This window comes from Archocentrus centrarchus, chromosome 8 (assembly GCF_007364275.1).
Source record: "Archocentrus centrarchus isolate MPI-CPG fArcCen1 chromosome 8, fArcCen1, whole genome shotgun sequence".
NCBI lineage: Eukaryota > Metazoa > Chordata > Actinopteri > Cichliformes > Cichlidae > Archocentrus > Archocentrus centrarchus.
The window spans coordinates 470,674-493,244 of NC_044353.1; the positions used below are offsets into that span (position 1 = coordinate 470,674).

Here is a 22,571-nt window from a genome sequence, read left to right on the forward strand (position 1 = left end):
TGAGTGTTTGAATGCATCACAACAGCAAAAATCTATCAAGCAAAAGCTACCCAGCACCTCTGAAACCCCGTCCCTTTACTGGTACTACGTTTCCACCGCCAAGGTGCCGATGCTTGTGCGACTGCTGGTGTCGGTTTCAATGAACCAGCGAAATACTTAACTCTCCTGTTGTCCTCATTTTCTGTATACACCCCGTGTCCTCCGGGTCAAAATGACCCGTCTTCACTAAATCCCAATATAAGCAGCTTAATTGAATTTTAAACACCAAATTTCATCTTGCATATTGTCATTCACCACAAAATGTGTGAATACCTGAGTTTTCCCTCTTCACTTGAATTTCTATATTTCTCTTCACTTGAATTTCTATGACCTTTCTAAAGAAAAAAATGTGCAAAAAGGAGTTTTGAATGCATTTTTATTCATCCCAATGACTCAGTTTCTTGGTTTTTGTCCAGTGAACAATTTAAGACAATGTACAATGCAAAAAATATAAAAATAACATAACCCATTCAACTAATTAGGTGAAGAGGTGAAGAAGTTGTCACATGTCACATTGTGACTCCTCAGTCCCTCTGTCACATCAAGCACAACTCGCATGGCCTGGTTCTTCTCTGGACATCCACTGGTCAGCTTCCCAGTATAGACTTGCATTTTCCAAGCATAGCTTGATTTGGCATTGCAAACCACCCATGACTTGATCCCATATTTTGCTGGCTTGTCACTTTTATTACAAATATGAAAACAGATTACCTCTAAATGGAACCAGTTGCTCATCCACTGTTACGTCAGGCCCTGGATTGTAGAGGTAGGGCAGCCGCTCCACCCACTTGTCCCATACCTCTCTTATGGCTGCAAGTTTGTCTGTCACACGTCTTGCTGGTCTTGATTCAGAGTCATCAAATCGTAGCAGTCTTGAGTAGGTGTGAAAGAGTTTGAGTGGCATTGTGGCTTGGAAAATTGGCCTTCCACTCTCTACATCCCATAGACTAGCTGCAGCCTCACCTCGGGACCTGTATACACCTGCTAAGATTAGCAGCCCTAAGTAGGTCTGCAGGTCAATCTCATCCATCTTTTTCCAGCTGTCTCCATATTTGCGAAAACCTTCCAGATTTGTCATCTCCAGGATTATTTTTTCTGTTGCTGGTGTGATAAACAGGTAGAATGTAGAGACAATGTCATGGGCATGAGAAACGGCATACCTTGTCGGTCCTGGGGTCAGCTTTATGACATTTTATTCTGCATGCCTGCCGTGTTGGTCATATGCTGCTGAGGACCGTGTTATTTTGCCATTTTTTGAAAGGAAAGTCTTTCAGCTTTAGGGTTTTCTTCTTCTTCTGAAGATGATTCATCATGCTCTGGGTTGTATTCCTCCCCATCTTCTTCGGATACATCCTCCACTTCCTCTTCTGAATCCGAGTTGTCTTGCTGGACATCTGAGAAAATCAGCTCTATAGCCTCTTCAACATTATAACGCACACTCATGGCTTCAGCACAGACAGAATTCGGGGTCCTGTTATCTGCAGCACCTTTATAACCTCTGGAAATAAACAGGTGGTCTTTTGAAGTCTGCGAGAACACCTCCTGATTTGCCTTGTTTACTTCTGCTACTGATTGATCAGAGACACAACTAAACCACTGTAACATTATGTGGTTTCTAAATAACTCTGTGACCTCGATTTCAACTCTATTTGCCTCACGGGTCATTTTGACCACCTTTGTAACTTTTACAGCTTACATGGAAATGTGAATAAAAGCAACATTTCACTTTTTCTACTGTTGGGGCCAATCTAGGAAAAGTCATAAAATTTCAAGTTAAAAAAATAGCATTTAGTGGATTTTTTGGGGGGTTTTAACACAGTGGCGGGTCATTTTGACCCGAGGACAACAGGAGGGTTAAGAACGGACCTGTGTTTCCACAGCACTTGCGAACTGCTCCTTTACGTATGAGTGTGGGCGGGTTCTTGTCTGGACACGGAAGCTGAAGCGCACAAACGTGGGAGAACACGCTCCCCTTTCTGTGCTGCAAATACGTTTTAGGGTCCAAACCAAACTACTGCAGCATCTGTGTGCAGCACAGAGGGAAACACAGACAGCGATTAGAGCAAGACGACAAGTACGCACTTTGTGTCCTTTTATCTGTGATATGAACTGATACAAAGCAGCAAGTTCAGCCTTAGAGCCCAACCTAATTCACAGCCGTGAAAATCGCTTCGCTTTTCTCATGTAATACACATGTAATATGGTTCTTGGTTCGAGACCAGCTAGTTTATGGGGCCAGAGTTGAACCCGTTTTTCGGCCGAGCATTGAGTGCTTCCGCGGTGGAAATCCCACCTGGTTTAAATAAAGTCACCGGCTCCGGAACCCTGTTGGTAGGAAAGAGACTGGATTACTTGTGGTTCCTAAGATCCTTAAGAGTAGAATGGCAGAGCCTTCAGCTTTCAGGCTGAATCCAGCTTGGATTCAGAAGACAGACACCCTCTCTATTTTTAATATTAGGCTTAAAATGGTAAATAGACTAGCTCTTATATAGCGGTTTTCTACTTTAACTGAGCTAAGCGGTTTCTGTCTAACAGTCACACGCATTCATACTTCAACACTCGTGTCTGAGAGCAACTTGGGGTTCAGTATTTTGCCCAAGGAAACTTTGGCATGCAGCCCAGAGCAGCTAGGAATTAAACTGCCAACCTTCCAATTAGCAGGTGACCTGCTCTACCTCGCGAGCCACAGCCACCTTGCACTTTCATTTATGATAAAGCTTATAGTTAGGGCTGGATCAGGCGACACTGAACCCTCCCTTAATTATGCTGCTATAGGCCTAGGCTGCTGGGGGGTTCCCATGATGGCAACAGTTTATACCCCACTCTGCATTTAATCATTATGTCATGCCCAGCTTTTTGTGTTTAGTTCTGTTTTACTGAGCTCTCTGTTATGTTCCAGTTTGTTTGGTTTTGATTATTCATCATAGTTTTCTGTTCTGTTAATAGTTATTGTTTACATATTGATTTCCTAGTTCCTTTTGTTCCTGTCTCCCCTGCATCTCCCCGTTCTAGTGTCTGTCCTATCCCTCTGTCATGTCTCTGGTCTTATGTACTTTTGTTGTGTTGTTTGTTACCTGTGTGGTGTGTCAGGTCTGCATTTCTGTCGCCATCTAGCTGTTTCCTGTTTTACTTTGACAGTCCCTTGTCCCATGCGCTCTGTTTTGTTTTGCTTCCCCTAGTCTCATCAGTGTATTAACATTCAGCTGTGCCCCTCACCTGATGCTCGTTCCCTGATTACCTTGTGTGTATTTTAGTTGTCAGTCTGTGTCTGTTGCTTGTTGTGGATCCCCTGCTGTGTGTCTTCCCTTCTGCGTTGTCTTTAGTTTTCGTTCTGGCACCTGTCCAGCCCTGTGTAATTGTGCTTATTGGTTTCTTGTTCCTTTTCCCTCAAATAAACCATGTTAAGTTTCAGTCTTGTCTGCTGAGTCCTGTTTTCTGGGTCTAACCACACAGCACACATGACGCATTAGTTATTATTAAACTCTGTCTCTCTCCCCTCAGCAGATGACTGGCCCGCCCCTTCCTGTTAAAAGGGAGTTTTTTCTTGCCACTGTCACCAAGTGCTTGCTCATAGGGTTTGGGTTTTCTCTGTATTACTGTAGGGTCTCTGCCTTACAATATAAAGCACCTTCAGGTGACTGTTGTGATTTGGTGCTATATAAATAAAATTGAATTGAATCAAATTGAATTGACTGGGGAAACAGGAAGAGTGTTACGGTGGCTCTGAGGTAAAACCTTTATTTTATTTTTGAATAGACTGGACTCTGGTGATGGCATATCCTGTTTCTACTCTCAGCAGTGTCCTTGCAGAACAGTCCTTGCAACCACAAAGAAGCACCGACTACAGATTCTTGAAAGCTCCACAGAAACCTTCCAAGAGCTGAGAGGTTTCCACAGCTTTTTAAAAATGCCCGTCATTGTGCAGCATGTTGGAATAAAGTTTTTCCAGCAGCCTGTTTCCCTCTGACCTTCACCAGATCTTCTTGAAATCTCTGTCAGTGCTTGAACTGAAGAGACCAGCTGCTGCAGTTTGACACCACATATTTGTCGTAGATATAGGATTCCAGCTGCTTCTTTGTGGTGTTTCTGGTTTCATGAAGCTCTAGATGTTCCACATTGTCTGGACTGTATTAGGCCAGTTAAGGCCCCATGGAGCTGGAGTACAAGCTCAGTGTGGTTCACTCATCACCTGATGGAATCAGATATGCATCAACATTTATGGGTCCAGGTTACCCCCACCCCCCCGCCCATATCATCATAGAAGCTACTTTGAGCTGAGTGTTGATGCCAAGCTGAATGGCCCCTCTCATCTTTAGCCTGGAGGACACAGCGTCTATGATGTCCAAACAGGATCTTGGGTTTTATACAGTGATGAAGGTGGAATGTCTTCCTCAGAGGCATGATGCAGCAGAGGTGACGTAAGCTCCCTGGACATCTAAATGTATGTCACTCATAACTGTATGCAGTTGATACAGTTTATCAGTTTCTGGCTGCTGGAAACCTCTTATCTCCAGGATTTATATAGTTTTTGGGAACGAAGGAAGAAAGGAAGGAAGGAAGGAAGGAAGGAAGGAAGGAAGGAAGGAAGGAAGGAAGAGACAGAGGTCAGTTTAGTTTTCCACCCTGAGTTGTGCCTCTCAGGCAGTTCCTCCTTTTAGGCAGCATAACTCCACCTCCTTCACTGTGATTGGATGGCTCTAACATCTCCCCGATTGGTGCATCAAGTTGGAGGCAGTCCTCAGCCTGTGAGACAGAGCTCAGGGAGGTAAAAGCTAAGTAGCAGTGAGGGAGGATGAGGAGGATTAGGGCAGATTACAGAAAGGTTTATAACAGCAGAGAAGAAGAAGAGAGCACAGAGGCACACCCAGGCTAACTGGTCTAACTGGTCTTACTAGACTGCAGTGATGCAGTGAACTGTGGCCAGTTTGTGTGAGACTAACTGGAGTTAGCCAGGTTGTGGAGGGGTAAGGTGGACTGGAGTGGTCTGAGTTGGTGTGAGGAACAGGAAGTGGATGGATGGTTACCAGGCATACGGGGCGGGGAAGGCCGGTGGAGCTTTTGACCCTGCGACCTTCATCAGACAGCCACAGACTGTGGTGAGGATCCTGTGCTGGGTGAGTCCTGTGATGTCATAATGACAACAAACTAATCATTCATGTTCTGGACTCACCTGAGAGGCTTCACAGTCTGAGTGACACCCAATCAGAGCCAGTGTGGCAGTTACACTGAGGTTTGCCCATTTATGTTAGAGAATTCAGGTGAGTTTGATGATGTGGTGAACACAGTAACAGCACCTCTGTGAATCTCTGGTTAAGACCTGACAGAGAGGCTGAGTCTGATCTGATCAGGTTATTGATTAATAATCACTGAACAGATTCATATGCAGAGAACATGACCTGAATGAAGTTTGATTAAAGTCTGAGTGCCTGACTCTGTTTTCTGGCCTCAATAACATCAATATTACAGTCACAACTAAATAAGAATACAAAATACGTGTGAGACTGAGGAAAAATGTGTGTGATTTGTCATGTGTCAAACACGTGAAGTGGAAGGCTGTGTGAGACAAATACATGTTTTTCCATATGTTGGCTGAGCTCCACCTTATAATGAATATATTCTTCGGAGTCTCATGTCCTGCACCTTCTCAGATCCATTCTGGTGCCTAACCTCCACCCCCACTTGTGATGAACTCATTTGCTGCCTGGAAAACACCATCTTCCTTTTAAACTCCCTCCTGGAGGAGGTTAAATGTCTGGCAGGTTGGATTAAAGTTTCAGTGTATGTGTGGATGACTTTAATCTGGCTGTTTTCCAAAATTATGACAAAAAAGTATCCTAAAATAGTTTGAATGTTGAATGAAGTCTGGTGTAACCAGCTCTGTTTGACAGACACACTCAGACTAGTGGTTCTGGTCTTCATCAGTCCAGTCCACCTGATCTGCTGGCATCCGTCCTCTTCTGATGTGTCTCTGACCTCTGACCTCTGCATCACTGAATGATGGAACTTTAGAAATGATAGAGGTGAAATTTCAGGAGATCAGCAGCTTCACAAATGTCTGTCCTGGTTCTGATGTTTAAGTGTCACCTAATTTTCGGAGAAACTAAGTGTTTGATTTTTTTATTGCGTTCAGTGGTTCTTAGATCAGTGCTGTTGGTGGGTTCTGTGGTTGGTTCTGGTGCAGTCTGGGGTCAGTTACTCTTAATTTACTGGCTGCTGGTTGAATCCTGTGATTCCGGTATGAGCGTGGTTCAGTCATGAGACTGGTGTTAACATTCCTGAGGCTCAATACAAGACTCCTCAAACAAAACCTCACTGTTTAACTCTGCGCCTGCTCTAATTGGATGGATCGGAGGAGAGAGGTTGCTGTCATTGGACAGAAACATGCAGTTTTAACTCCATTTGGGTTTTGGAGGTTATACGCACTCAAAATCGTCCCTTGCTTCCAGTGGGCAGTATTTACTCTGCCAGATCAGCAGATAGTTTCAGAGATAACAGTTTCATGCATGAAGCTCTGTAGGCTGAACTCTGCCGTAAAGTCTCCAGCTGCACATTCTTCTTTAGTTTCCAGCTCACAGACGATTGGCCGTTGACTGGGTTTCTGCTGTGTCACATGATGAGATGCACTGTGGGTGATCTCTGTAGTGCCAGGCTTTTATTTCTAACTCCCTACGGTTTTATTGTGACTTTGAGCCTGTTTGCTCTGTGAAACATTTTGCATTGGGCTGTAAATACAAACTCAGCACTTCCTGAAATGCTTTCAGATTAAAAGCTTAAGCCCTTCCTTTATTAACAGTGTTTTTATTGTGAAACATTTGCAGATCTACAGATGGTATTCAGGGATGACATATGAAACACTAAAACTGTGATTATCTATGAATTTATAAAAATGGTAGGAATGTACATTAAGTGCACCATGTGACTGGAAGCAGCTTATCCAATCACTTTATTTGATCATGAGAACCTGTGCTCTGTTATGACTGCAGGTTTTTCTTTGAGGAAATCATGTGACTACATATGAGCCCTCAGAGTAATGATATAAATCATGCCTGCTTCTACAGAGCTCCATTAGTTAGCATTTAGCCTCTCTAGGGAGAATCTCTCTGTGTGTTAACATTGAGCTAACTGCCCATTCTGTGCCAGGAGTCCATCCTTTATATAAAAAAAAAAAAACAATCCTCGATGCAAAGTGTCCAAAAATTACTGTCTTACCGCTAATGTTCATGTCACAGCTGCTGCCTTTCCTGAACTGAGAAACTGGAAATTTTTCAGTCAGGCTTCAGAACGTTCATAGCACTGAAACAGCTTTGTTAAAGGGAACCAATGATCCGCTGCTCACATTACATTCAGGTAAACACGGAGCCCTGTTTCTGTTGGACCTCGGTGCCGCCTAGGTTGGCATTAAAGATGCAGCTCTTCACTGGTTCTTAATGACAGGATTTTTCCCTGTGTCTGTTAGCCAGCTTTAGTTTTTCTCATCCTCTCTCCCTGTTTCTTGTGGAGTTCTTCAGGGATCCATCCTGGGATTGGTCCTCTTCTATTTATATCTGCTTCAGTTTGATAATATTATTAGGAAATATAACATCTTTCATTTCTGCTCATAATTTACAGCTTTACCTTCCACTACAATCTCAGGATTGCCCACAGTCTCCACTGGACTGTCTTTAAGATATTAAAGGCTAAATAAAATAGTCTAATAAATTAAATAAATAAATAAATAAAATTAAACAAAAAGAAAAAAGATATTAAAGGTTGGATGACTGAAAAATTCCTCCAGTTAAACAGGGACAAAACTGAGGTTATCATCTTTGATCTCTCCAAATCTACAAACATTTTTGCCATTATTTAGATAATTTCACCCCATATTTAAAGTCTCATGCAAAAGACCTGGGTATTGTTGTTGACTCAGAGCTTTGCTCTGACCAATAGATTTCTTCTGTTGTCAATAATTGCTATTACCACTTAAGAACCATCAACAAACTCAAACCATTCATGTCTTTCCATGCTTTTATTACTTCTCGTCTGGATTAGTGTAACTACCTCTACCTCAGTCTCCCCCTGTCTCTCTGAACACATTTGCAGATGGTGCAGAATTCAGCAGCTAAACTGCTGACAGGCATTAAAAAATATGAGTACATCACAACTGTCCTGGCCTCCCTGCATTGGCTTCCTGTCCATTTTACAATCCATTTTAGGGATCATTCACAATTATCCACATTTTCCAAAGCATACAAACTGTACAGCAGGGGGAGGAGTTAACACCCAACATATGCTTTTCAAAGAAATAGAAAATGTTGATCAGAACTATGTAATTTGAGCACTGCCACCTGACCGCCAGTGCCTGAGGCATCCACTCTCATTCACTTGGTGTACAAGTGAACTAAATAAATTCCTAAATTGGCTACACTGGAGGCTGATGTTGCCAAAAACTGACTGCAGCTTCCACCATGAAACCACGAGAATGTTCTTTATGACGCAAAATGAATTGATATTCATGACAGATAATGTTTAAGATATGCTTGACTGGAAATCACTTTTTGGCTATTCAGATGACAAATTGCTTCACTGCCACTGTGTACAGTGTGGCGGCATGTACATTTTACATACATGCAGTGCAGTACACATTCAAATTAAAATCAGTTTTTGCACCCTATAAATTTGAACATATTTATTAGTGCAATAAATGAATAGGAAAAGTAGTAGGAAGTAGGAAAAAATATATTTGATACGAAGATTTCCAGAATGTTTCAACACCAGGATGTGTTTTTAATACTTCCTATTACATTACAATATCAAAGAACCAGGTGAAATTAAATGTCATGAAAAAAGATCAACATTTTCTTTGTATACTTTTGGGAAGGGAGAAGGGGGGGGGGATTGAAAATGAATACTCCTTGTACACTTTGGAAAACTGTGTGTAATTGTGAATGACCCCTTAAGATTTTACTGATTGTTTTTAAGGCAGTTGATGGTCATTCCTCAGCTTATATCACCAAACATTGACATTCGGCTTCCAGAACCTCTCACACTACTTTTCCACCACCGAGGTGCTGGTGCTCGTACCAGTGCTGGTGTCGGTTTCAGTGCACCGGTGAAATGCTCAAGAACCGGCCCGCATTTCAACAGCGTTTCGTGAACTGCTCCTTTACGTATGAGTGTGGGCGGGTCCTCGTCTGGACACGAAAGCCAAAGCGCACAAACGTGGGAAAACACACTCCCCTTATTTGTGCTGCGAACACATTTTATGGCCCAAACCAAACTACTGCAGCATCTGTGTGCAGCACAGAGGGAAACACAGACAGAGATTAGAGCAAGACGACAAGTACGCACTTTGTGTCCTTTTATCTGTGATATGAACTGATACAAAGCAGCAAGTTCAGCCTTAGAGCCCAACCTAATTCACAGCCGTGAAAATCACTTCTCTTTTCTCATATAAAACACCCCATGCAGTGAAATAGTGGTAGAAAACTTTATGTTGAAATGGCAGAGTCACGCCTTTTTGCTGCTTTCGTCACATTCTTGGTTTGAGACCAGTTGCTTGCGGGGCTAAGTTGAACCCGTTTTTCGGCCGAGCATTGACTGCGTTCGCGGTGGAAAAAACACTGAACAGTTCAAATACTGGCACCGGCACCGGAACTCTGTCGGTGGAAAAAGGGCCTCTGATCCACTGGCAAAGATCTCTTCAGGTCTCACACCTCTATTGCTGCTTTTAAGTCTACGCTCAAACCCACCTTTACTCTCTGGACTTTCAGCGCACAAGTCTCCCACTGACTTTTCTATCTGTAACTCTGTTTGTCCCCTCCTGTCTTCTCATTATTGCTCTTGTTATACTTATTGTTGATGGCCTCTTAATTCTGTATTCTATTTGAACTTGTTCATATGCATTTACATGTGTGTGTATGTAGGTATACATACTTTGTACAGCACTTTTTTCAGTAAAATCTATGTTTAGATGTGCTTTACTTACTCCAGCTCTTCTCCATTGTCGTCCTGGGCTGTGTTGCTAATGAGGGCTATGTTAACCGGCCAGAGGAGGTAGAGCCATACTGCATCTTCAACCGCAACCAGAATGCCTGCAATTATGCCATCTCAATGGGAACACTGGGTTTCCTGTGCAGTGCCACTTTCCTGGCGGTAGACATTTACTTCCCTCAGATCAGCGGTGTGAAGGACAGGAAGAAGGCTGTCATGGCTGATATCGGGGTGTCAGGTGAGTCTCCTCTGTTTTGGAGTCTGTGGTCTCTTTCTGTTGTTAAGCATGCTTAACCTGTGTTCTCTGTGTGTCATTAAACATATGTAACCTATGTTATTAAACATGCACAAATGTGTTCTATGCATGTCATTGAACATCACCAATGTTCTTCGCGTGTTATTACTTCTGTTAAATTTAACTTTATGTATATAGCACCAAATCACAACCACAGTCTCCTCAAGGTGCTTTATATTGTAGGTAAAATATAATTACAGAGAAAACCCAACAGTCAAAAACGACCCCTATGAGCAGCACTTGGTGACAGTGGGAAGGAAAAACTCCCTTTAACAGGAAGAAACCTCCAGCAGAACCAGGCTCAGGGAGGGGGGGTCATCTGCTGCACATCTGTGTTCCCAGTGTGATTTTAAACATGAGTATCATTGTCTTCTACCAGTTACTGAGCTTGTGTAACTTGTTTCTTTTGAATTATTAAACAAGGGTAGCCCTCAGTTTTTGTATGTAACCTGTGTTTTCTGCATGTTATTAAGCATGATTTCTGCATGTCTTCTGCAGCTCTGTGGGCCTTCATCTGGTTTGTGGGCTTCTGTTTTCTGACCAATCAGTGGCAGGTTTCTAAAAAAGAGGACAATCCTCTGAACGAAGGTGCTGACGCCGCCAGAGCCGCCATCGTTTTCTCCTTCTTCTCCATCTTCACCTGGGTAAGTACCTGAAATGCTACCTCTGCTGCCACCTGCTGCTCAGACTGCTGTGTATGTGCACGCGCGCACACACACACACACACACACAGGATCAATCAAGTTTTTGTTGTCTTTTTCTTATTATCCAGCTTTAGGACCAGTCATGTTGTAGGTCATATTTATTTAGAAATATTTAAACTCTTAAGAGACTCACATTGGTAAGATGATACATCGGACACATTTGACATAGTAAGAAGTAACTCGTATTATTCTCTTTCCTTCTGTCTCTGTTGTCATGCGTGCATGTGTGATTTGTGATGTGTCATGTTTCGTGTCATGTGCTGTGACATGTTGTGTGTAGGGAGGTCTCACTCTGCTGTCATTGGACCGTCTGAAGAAAGTCTCCTTTGAGGAAGAGTACAACAAACTGTTCAGTCCTCCTCTTGGCTGAAACTCACACCTAACTTCACCTGTCTCCTTCAGCCAATCAGGGACCAGTCTTCATGTGCTTCCTGTTTCCTTCTCTTAGTTCAGTGTGGACTCTGATTGGACACTCAAAGTGCTTTACTATGTGTTATGTTTTTTTTTTTTAAAGTGATGCCATGGCATGTAGTATGACATCACCATGTATTTTTATGTGCGAAGATGTACTTATGATTGTGACATGAAGATTCAACAAATATAAAGATAGTGTGAATAATGGACTGCTGGCCCCCTGCTGGCTGCCCAACATCACTGCACTCATCGCTCATCAACTCAGCACCAAGAGAAGCAGGAAATTTACCCAGGACAGAACCCAATTTAAACCAGGTCACCTGACAGGATTTATATAGAACAGCAATGAGCAAACATGGATTAGCTGACAAAAAATAACATACATACATTACTGTGCAAAAGTTTCGAGCCACCTCTGTTTGTTTGGTTTTTTTTGTTTGTTTAATTTTTTTTGTTTTTGTTTTTTTGTAATTTGCAGAAAAATCAGAAATATGTGCCAAGATTTACAGGCGCAAACAATTATGGAAATATAAAGCAAAAACAGAGTATTTACAGGTCAAATGAGCTGAAATCAGTATTTGGTGTGACCTCCTTTATCCTCTCTGAGGAAGCTTCCTGTCATTGCTTTCAGCAGTCTTCAGGAATCATTCTCCAGGCTTCCTGAAGGACATTCAAACCTCTTCTTTGGATGTTTCTGTCTCTGTCAACAGTGTGTTTGGGATCATTGTCATGCAGAACAGTGAAGCTGCTGCCAATCAGATCTTTCCAGGTGGTGTTGCATGGTGGGTCAAAATCTGATGGTACTTTTCTGTGTTTATCAGTTTTAATGAATCATTCCTTTGAAAATGCTCAGGTTCAAGGACTGAAATGAAAATGAGTAAAAAAGAAGCCAATGTCCAAAGAAGAACTTTGAAAGAGCTTCAGAAAGATGGAGAACTGATGCTCAAGAGCACTTTAGCAATTACAAGAAAGTCCAGCTGCTTGGAAACAAAATGTGTGGAAATGAGGGGTGGCTCAAAACTTTTTCACAGGAGTGTATTTGGTTTTTTTTTTAATTTAATTTAAAATAATTTTCCTCTATCTCAGCCTCGCTGCAGCACTTCATCCTCTGTCTGAATCGATCTGTTTTAGCTCCTCCCCCAGTCTCCCTACTTAACTGTCATTTGATTGGACGCTGTGACGAAGCATGCTGAGTGGCAGACTTAATAAAAAAGATGGATGTAACCACTGTGACGTCACTGTTGAGTCCTTTTATTGTTTCAGAAAGTGTCCATATTTGGACGAGAGGGTGGAGGGTTAAGGGATCAGCCAATACTTGCTAGTCTGCATCCACAGACTGCATGAGAGCATCACACAGACACAGGCGCCTGCCGGTCAGTGCTCAGTCACATCCAAATTATATCCCAGAATATCACTCAGCAAACTGGGGCTCCACCTTCTTGGACGCTTTGTTAGTGCAATGAAGCCACAGCAGCCATATTATTGGTCAAATAATTTCATTAAAAATTCTCCAAAAGGCTCCAACAGCACAAACACGGTCCACAGGTCCAGTTCAGGGTGAAGCCTAGCAGACAGCTAGCAGCTACAGCCGCCTGTGTCGTCATCCACCTGTCAGTCAAAGAGGCCATGCCCCTAATAATGCAAAGTTTAAGCCTTAATCCAATTTAAACAGGCGAGTTATAGAAACAGAAAAGCAACGCTACCCTCAAGCTTAAACTGAAACAGCAGCATCCCTGATTGGTGAAGGTCGCTGTTACCATGGAAATGTTTAAACCTGTGAACGTGAGGTTGTTTAGTGGGTGTGAAACTTCTCAAACAGCGAGAGCAGTGATAGCAGTCAGGAACCAACTCAGCTGTATGTTACTGCACACGCAACACAAACTACACAACTGATTCAGAGTTTTACTACACAACACTACGAGGCAGGAAAGGATCAAATCCACGGAGGCTGGACATCGTTCGCTGTGGAATCTGGGATTTGCAGTGCATTATGGGATGTGTCATTCCTTCACCATTAAATGTAATTATGTACACAGTATTATTCTTTTGACCTTTTCTTGTTTTCATTTTTTTTTCTTTTTATGGCCATGCTTCAGCTCGTAGTTGATTGACTCTGCTCAAGGATTCAACTCTTTAGAGGAGTTTTGGAAGCTAAACTTCCCTTTAGGAACTGGAGCCATTGAGAAAGTAGACACTCACCGCTGCGCTCTATAGATCCAACACACCTGATTCAAATGTGTGAATTACCTCCTCAGTATGCAGTCAAGTTCTCCAGAGTCCTGCTAATGACTTCTATATTTGACTCAGGTGTGTTGGATCAGGGAAACATCTAAAACCTGCAGGACACCGGACTTCGAGGCCTGGATTTGAGGATCCCTGCTATAGGGACCGACTCAGTTTTGGAGCCTCAAGTGGACATTAAAGGAACAGCAGCTTTTTTACTTAATAGTTAGAGCCCCTCTGTGTGGGTTCTCTCTTCTTTGCTGAAGTGCCCCATGAATATGACTTAAATGTGACTCTGAAGCAAATTGAGCTGTCAGTAAGACTAGAACAGCTTTATAATATTACACACATCAGTGCATACCTGAAACTCACCATGTTTAATATGACACGCATCACCACTTGGTGGCACTCAGAGAGCTGATCCACCACAGTGCTATTGATCTGTCCCTCCATCCAGAACACCTCAGACGTCCACGCCCAACCCATCACCTGATGCTCATCCTCCAATCAGCTGCTCCTCATCACTTTCACCTAGAAAATCAGGACCTGCTGATATGCTAACTCTTTATTTTTCCCCCTGCTCACCGTCTTCATGTCCTTCATGCGTTCTCTCTTACTTGCTTTTCTTCTGCCACATTTTCTCCCTGAGATGTTGCCACTTTTCATGAACTTCACATTATTTACATGCTTACATTCTTTCTTCTCCTTGATATTAGTGCTCTTCATATGTTTCATGTGTTCTGTCCAACATGTTAACTCTTCATTTCATGTCTCCCACATGTCAGCAGCCTCATGTTCTTTCTGACATTCATGATAACAACAATGATCTGTGTTTCTGCAGGTGCTGCTGAGCCTGCTGGCCATCCATAGGTACAAAATGGGAGCTGACAGCGTCATCTTCAACCAGGACTACATGGACCCCAAGCCACAGGAGCCTGCAGAGGCTCCGCCCACAGATGAATAAAGCCCCACCATTCACCCAGGCCTCTTTTCCATTGAAGGGGTGCTGGTGCCAGTATTTGTACCGTTCAGCGGTTTTTGCACCGCAAACGCAGTCGGTGCTCGGCCGAAAAACGGGTTCAACTTGGGCCCCACAAGCTAGCTGGGCTCGAACCAAGAGCGCGTGACAAAAGTGGCAGAAGGGCGTGACTCTGCCATCTCGATGTAAAGTTTTCTACTGCTATTTCACTGCATGGTGTGTATTACATGACAAAAGCGAAGTGATTTTCACGGCTGTGAATTAGGTTGGGCTCTAAGGCTGAACTTGCTGCTTTGTATCAGTTCATATCACAGATAAAAGGACACAAAGTGCGTACTTGTCGTCTTGCTCTAATCTCTGTCTGTGTTTCCCTCTGTGCTGCACACAGATGCTGCAGTAGTTTGGTTTGGACCCTAAAATGTGTTCGCAGCACAAGAAAGGGGAGTGTGTTCTCCCACATTTATGCGCTTCAGCTTTCGTGTCCAGACGAGGACCCGCCCACACTCATACGTAAAGGATCAGTTCACGAAACGCATTGGAAACGCGGGCCCGTTCTTGAGCATTTCGCCGGTGCATTGAAACCGACACCGGCACTGGTACGAGCACCTCGGCGGAGGAAATGTAGTACCAGTGAAGGGACGGGGCTTCAGAGGTGCTGGGTAGGTTTTGTTTGATAGATTTTTGTTGTTGTGATGCATTCAAGGACTCCGTACAAACACTTTTATTTGAAAAAGAGTTTATATCTACAGTTTATATCTAGAGTAGGACGATGACGCTCAACCACTGGGCGGGTCCACATATCCCACTCCAGATTCATCTACGGCACAGATCTTCCATTACTAAAGCTAAAAGTGAGTACTGTATTATTTATTCACATTATAAACAAACAAAAAACATCTAAATCCTCAACTTCCTGCAAAAAAATCACTACCAAAATAAAAGCACCTTTAAAATAAAAGCCTTACCACAGTTACGAAACTTTTCAGAACTCATTTACAAACTGGCTTCAGACAAATATTTATTTTCCCCCCACGTTGGTGCTGATTTTAGTCTTGCCAGAATTACTTGTTCCACAGGCCCCCTGCCGCTACACCACTGAAGCAATCAGATTAGTCTGGATTACCTCAAGCAGTTTAGCTAAAACTAACAGCTCTTCAGGTTTGACTCAGATCACCTGCTCTGGTGATCAGCTGCAGCACCTCCTGCTGGTTGCTGAACAGTGTCTGAATTTGTGGTGCTGTGATTCAGTTTTAGTGTGATTGTTTGTGTTTGTGTGTTCCATCCATCCATCCATCCATTCGCTTCCGCTTATCCTGTTCAGGGTCGCGGGGGGGCTGGAGCCTATCCCAGCTGTCATAGGGCGAGAGGCAGGGTACACCCTGAACAGGTCGCCAGCCTGTCACAGGGCCAACACAGAGAGACGAACAACCTTTCACACACACATTCACACCTATGTGCAATTTAGAATAGCCAATTAACCTAACCCCAGTAAGTGCATGTCTTTGGAATGTGGGAGGAAACCGGAGTACCCGGAGGAAACCCACGCAAGCACAGGGAGAACATGCAAACTCCACACAGAGAGAGGGAGAGGCCTGGGCCAAGGTGGAATCGAACCCAGGCCTTCCAGATGGTATTCTAACTGTGAGGCAACAGTGCTAACCACTGCGCCACCGTGCTGCCCTGTTTGTGTGTTTGTCTCATAATAAACATAAACAAACTTTTTTAAAGTCCACAAGTTTTTTGACCTTTTAATTTTTGCAAACAGTGATAATGCATTTTGTGATCTGTTCTGTACGTTCACACTCACACACACGGATACACACACACACACAGGTGCGCATGCGCGGAAATGTGCATGCTGCCCGTTACAGCGCTCCGTTTGTGTTTATCGATTTTTGTTCTTTTCTTTTCTTTAACATCGTAATATTTATTTATATAGATAGGGTAACTTAGTGAACCCATGCCCTCTCGAAACATGAGAGCAGAGAGGGTTTTGGTCTGTCTTTTCGTCATGAAAGTGCTTCTTTCACTTTCCTGGTCCGCCGTTGCTCAGCAACATGTCCGCTTTGTTTACAACCGGGATCAGCTGATCGCGCTAAGGCCGGCCGGCATAACAACCAGAACAACTAACACTCCTGAAGAACTTTGGAGACGGACACACCGAGGATGCAGAGGAGGAGCAAAACAGCGCACAGGAAAAGCAAGGGCCAAGCGTCGGAGACTTATGGAGAAGACGGGATATAAGCCGCGTCTCCCCTCTCTCATCATGGGCAACGTAAGATCGCTGGCTAACAAGATGGACGAGCTTACAGCGTTAGTCAGGAGTCAGAGAGAGTATCGGGAATGCAGCCTAATGTGCTTTTCAGAGACATGGCTACACCAGGATATTCCAGATGACAACGTTTCCATTGATGGTTTTCAAACTATTCGAGCTGACCGGAGCTACACTGAGAGCGGTAAGCGCAGAGGAGGAGGGCTAGCTGTTCTAGTTAATAACCGCTGGTGTAACCCTGGCCACATTACCATCAAGGAACGTGTGGGTTGCCCGGATATTGAGCTGTTGGCTGTGGGACTGAGGCCATATTATTTACCAAGGGAGTTCTCCCATGTTATTATTGTGGCTGTTTACGTCCCCCCCTCTGCCAACCCGACGTCGGCGTGTGACGTCATTCACTCAACATTAGCGTGTTTACAAACTCAACACCCCACTGCCCTTATTGCAGTGTCAGGTGACTTCAATCATGTCACCATGGAAAAGACACTCTCAAACTTCACCCAGTATGTGAACTGTCCCACCAGAGAGGAGAGAACACTGGACCTGCTGTATGCTAATGTTAAGGATGCATACAGCTGCTCCCCCCTCCCCCCTCTAGGGAGGTCAGACCACAACTTGGTGAAGCTCAGCTCCCGCTATGTGCCACTGGTGAAAAGTCAGCCTGTGACCACACGGTCAATTAAGGGATGGTCTGACAACACTTATGAAGCACTGCAGGACTGCTTTGAGGTGACAGACTGGCCGGCACTCTGTGAGCCTCATGGACAGGACATCGACAGGCTCACAGAATGCATCACAGACTACATTAACTTCTGTGTGGACACCATTGTTCCTACCAGGATTGTAAAATGCTACCCAAACAACAAGCCGTGGGTAACAAAGGACATTAAGGTGCCGTTTACACGAAGCCGTTTTCACTGGAAACGGTGTCGTTTTGATGCGTTTCAGCCTTTCGTTTACACGATGGCGTTTCAGAAACGATCCGCGTTTACACGAGGACATGTGAAACGATGAAAACGATGTAGTTCCCATGCCAGGCCACAAGTTGGCGTTGGTTTTCTCTTTGCAAAGTTTGTTTACGCAAGACGCGCATGCGTGGAGTGACACAGTAGGTAGTGCGGCAAATTGTTCATTACTTACAAAACGGCCAATGTGAGAGGTTTTGTGTGGACCGATGATGAGGTTGGATCGCTGCTGCACACAACGCTGAATTACAAAACGGTAAAAACACAGGAAAAGCATAAGAAGCACTCGTGAATCCGTGAGTACTGTTTATCAGTTTGCGCGTGCGCGAAAAACTGGCCGTCGCAACCATAGTGCGCATGTGCGAGTCGAGCGTTTTCAAATCACCCCGGTTTCAAGTGTTTACACGAAAACGCAAGCCGGTGCGTTTCTGAAACGCTCCACTCTGGACCCCATTTCTGAAACACATCGTTTTCACTCTGTTGTGTAAACAGAAGGGCGAAACGCATCAAAACGACACCGTTTCAAAATGAAAACGGTCTCGTGTAAACGGCACCTAAAGCACTTCTCAACAATAAGAAGAAGGCCTTCAGGGCTGGCAACAGGGAGGAGGTGAGAACGATCCAGAGGGAACTCAAAACAACAATTAGGGAGGCTAAAAACAATTATAGGAGGAAGCTGGAGCTGAAACTCCAGCAGAACAACATGAGGGAGGTATGGAGTGGAATAAGAACCATCACTGGCTTCAGGACCAGCAACAACAGGGGAATGGAGGGCAGTGTGGACAGGGCCAATGAGCTAAATCTGTTCTTTAACAGGTTTGACACTGCAGGCTCTGTCATCCCTCGTCCAGACAGCTCTGCTGCCGGTCTCCAGAAGTCCACTCCACCCCCACCCACCCCCACACTTCACAATAGCCTGCTTCCTTTCTGTGATGGCCCTCTTGACGTCTCCACCCCTCCCCCACCCGCCACCTCTACAGTTAGTCTCACTGCTGACCAGGTGAGAAGACAACTTAAGAGACTCCACAAAAACAAGGCTGCAGGCCCTGACGGGGTCTCCCCCAGGGTGCTTAAAGCCTGTGCCACCCAGCTTTGTGGAGTACTGCACCATGTCTTCAATATGAGCCTGGATCTTCAGAGGGTCCCTGTGATGTGGAAGACATCTTGCATCGTTCCGGTCCCGAAGATGACGCGACCCAGTGACGTCAAGGATTACAGGCCAGTGGCACTGACTTCCCACATAATGAAGACCATGGAGAGGCTCGTCCTGGATCAGCTCCGGCCCATGGTCCAGTCATTTCTGGACCCCCTCCAGTTTGCCTACCAGCCCCGCCTGGGAGTTGAGGATGCCATTATCTACCTGCTAAACCGAGTCTACGCTCACCTGGATAAGCCAGCCAGCACTGTGAGGGTCATGTTCTTTGACTTCTCAAGTGCATTCAACACCATTCAGCCTGCTCTTCTGGGTGATAAGTTGACAGCGATGCAGGTAGATGTCCCCCTTGTGTCCTGGATTGTTGACTACCTGACTGGCAGACCACAGTATGTACGGCTGCAGCACTGTGTGTCTGACAGAGTAGTTAGCAACACTGGAGCCCCACAAGGGACTGTCCTCTCTCCCTTCCTCTTCACCCTCTACACCACAGACTTCAGCTACTGCTCAGAGACCTGCCATCTTCAAAAGTTTTCTGATGACTCTGCAATAGTTGGATGTATCAGCAGGGGTGATGAGGATGAGTACAGGAGGACAGTGAAGGACTTTGTCACATGGTGCAAGCGGAACCATCTAGAGCTCAACGTGACAAAGACAAAGGAACTGGTGGTGGACTTGAGGAAAGACAAGGCACCGGTGGCCCCTATGTCCATCGGAGGGGTCAGTGTGGACACCGTTGAGGACTACAAATATCTGGGAGTACACATTGACAACAAACTGGACTGGGCTAAGAACACTGATGCCCTATACAGGAAGGGCCAAAGTCGTCTCTATTTTCTGAGACGCCTGAGGTCCTTCAACATCTGCCGGACTATGCTCAGGATCTTCTATGAGTCTGTGGTGGCGAGTGCCATCCTCTATGCTGTTGCATGCTGGGGCAGCAGACTGAGGGCGGCAGACGCCAACAGACTCAATAAACTGATCCACAAGGCCGGTGATGTGGTGGGAGTGGAGCTGGATTCGCTTATGGCAGTGTCGGAGAGGAGGATGCTGTCTAAGCTGCAGGCCATTATGAACAATGGCTCCCACCCACTCTACAACACAGTGATGGGACACAGGAGCACATTCAGTGCAAGACTCATCCCACCAAAATGCACCACAGAGCGCCACAGGAGGTCATTTCTACCTGTGGCCATCAGACTCTATAACTCCTCCCTTAATAGGTGACACTGTGGTTCATCAGTGTCATTCATTTATCAGTATTCAATTGTACATAAAATTGTTTAAATTTCCATATACATTGTACATACACTATATACATTGTACATTGTACATACACTTATACATTGTACAAAAAAGGACTGTGCATATATATATAATGACACCTATTTAAAAATTTTTGCACTCACAATTTTCATATGTGTATAGATTTAGATGTGTATATAGTCAAAATATCTCTTTAGTCTTTATACTTTTATGCCTTTAGTGTATGTTATTGTGTTTTAGGTTTACTCGTTTAAATGAAACGGTTGCAGCTGTAACAGTAGTAATTTCCCTTTGGGATCAATAAAGTATTCTGACTGACTGACTGACTGACACACACACACACACACACACACACACAGTAGCAGGTAGCTTATGTTTAGCATTGTTTTTCTGGCAAATGATGATAAATCCAAAGTGACATCATGGCTGGAGCTGAGTATGAATGCCATACCATGTTGAAGCCACACCTGCAGCTCAAAGAAGTGGTAAGTGGTTTCACAGCACTCGTTTGTTTCCTCTCTGTGTGAGACACGCAACACCCACGGTGATGCAAAGAGCACTGAACAGGCTCCTGTGCCAGGAAGCAGGTTCAGCTCCAGCTCTGAGTTTGTTAAACCTGAGATGAGAACTTCAGGTTTTCTTTGTGAGGTTCTGTTTTTGTTTGTTTGCTTACAGTCATATCCTTAGTTTGTTAGTTTTTGAATTCTGATTTTAGTCATTGTTATTGTATTTCATTCTGGTTTCCCTTTGTTCTTGTCTTCCCTGCATCTCTGTGTTCCTGTGTCTTGTGTTTAGTTTCACTTAATGTTGTTTCCCTGTGTGTTGTGTTTAGGTTTCCGTTTAATCATGTATCCTTAAGTTCCTAATAACTTTAGAGTTTAGTTCCCCCTGTGGTTTCCCTTAGTGTTCCTCCTTTTGTGTTGTGTATGTTTTCCTCAGTGTGTGTGCCTCCCCATTTGATGTCAAAGTTTGTGTTTGTTTCCCTGTCTTCTCCCTTCCTGTCTAATTTTGCTGGTCTTGTGTCCTCCTTTGCGTCCCTTGTCTCGTTTTTGTCATTCTGTGCACCTGTGCCTCATTTCCTCTGCTATCTCTCTCTTCCTGATTATCTGGTGTGTGTGTATAATTAACCTTTTAATACGGAACCTGTCACCTGCGACAGAATGTACTTCAAAATTGCCGCTGTTCGGTGACTTCAATCAGCAATTACTACAATAACCCTATATTAGCTGTGAAGCACAATTTCTAAGCTTTATGAAACCATTTGAATTTTTCAGATAGGACAAACGGTTGCATAATTACGGTAATTCAAATTTCCCTTGATCAGTCACCTCAGTGGTGATACGTCCGTGTTGACCAGCTTTTCACAGCAAGTAAGGCCAGTTAACGGGTGCTTCAGCAGCAATCACTGCTGTTATAGGGTTAAGGTCTCCGTTGCTACGTTTCCACCGCCAAGGTGCCGGTGCTCGTGCCAGTGCCGGTGTCGGTTTCAATGAACCGGTGAAACGCTTAAGAACGGGCCCGCATTTCCATCACGTTTCTGTGAACTGCTCCTTTACGTCTGAGTGTGGGCGGGTCCTCGTCTGGACACGGAAGCTGAAGCGCACAAACGTGGGAGAACACGCTCCCCTTTCTGTGCTGCAAATACGTTTTAGGGTCCAAACCAAACTACTGCAGCATCTGTGTGCAGCACAGAGGGAAACACAGACAGAGATTAGAGCAAGACGACAAGTACGCACTTTGTGTCCTTTTATCTGTGATATGAACTGATACAAAGCAGCAAGTTCAGCCTTAGAGCCCAACCTAATTCACAGCCGTGAAAATCGCTTCTCTTTTCTCATGTAATACACATGTAATATGGTAGAAAACTTGATGTTGAGACGGCAGAGTCACGCCCTACTGCTGTTTTCGTCAAGTCCTTGCTTTGAGCCCAGCTAGCTTGCGGGGCCGGAGTTGAACCAGTTTTTTTGGCCAAGCACCAAGTACGGCCGTAAAACCCCTGAACGGTTCAAATACTGGCACCGGCACCAGAACCCCATCAGTTGTTTGTTTTCTCTTTCATCTCCTTGGCCTAGAGTTGTCTGGAGTTACCGCTGATGAAGTCAGAAGAATTTATTGTCATTATATGTCAAACATACAACAAAATTATGTTCCAGAACACCCATCCAAGAAAAGACAAACTAATCAAACAAACAGGGGAGATAAATGTCTGCAGCCTTGCTGCCATCGGAGGTGCTGCCATTTCAAAAGAACATGGAAACATAGGGAACACAATGGGGTAAGTGAGCATAA

General features: G+C 44.3%; 1 protein-coding gene across 2 annotated transcripts; it reads left to right on the forward strand.

Moving 5' to 3' along the window:
• Positions 1–4,872: 4,872 nt before the first annotated feature.
• syngr1a (synaptogyrin 1a) lies at positions 4,873–14,844 on the forward strand. Of its 2 annotated transcripts, none has more exons than XM_030736594.1 (4): positions 4,873–5,153; positions 10,009–10,246; positions 10,802–10,947; positions 14,486–14,844. In XM_030736594.1, exons 1-4 carry the CDS (start codon positions 5,052–5,054, stop codon positions 14,606–14,608), a joined length of 609 nt encoding a protein of 202 aa, XP_030592454.1. In that variant the 5' UTR covers positions 4,873–5,051; the 3' UTR covers positions 14,609–14,844. The 2 variants fall into 2 exon arrangements, with proteins under 2 accessions (XP_030592454.1, XP_030592455.1); XM_030736595.1 differs by lacking the exon at positions 14,486–14,844 and adding an exon at positions 11,288–12,654.
• Positions 14,845–22,571: the final 7,727 nt, after the last annotated feature.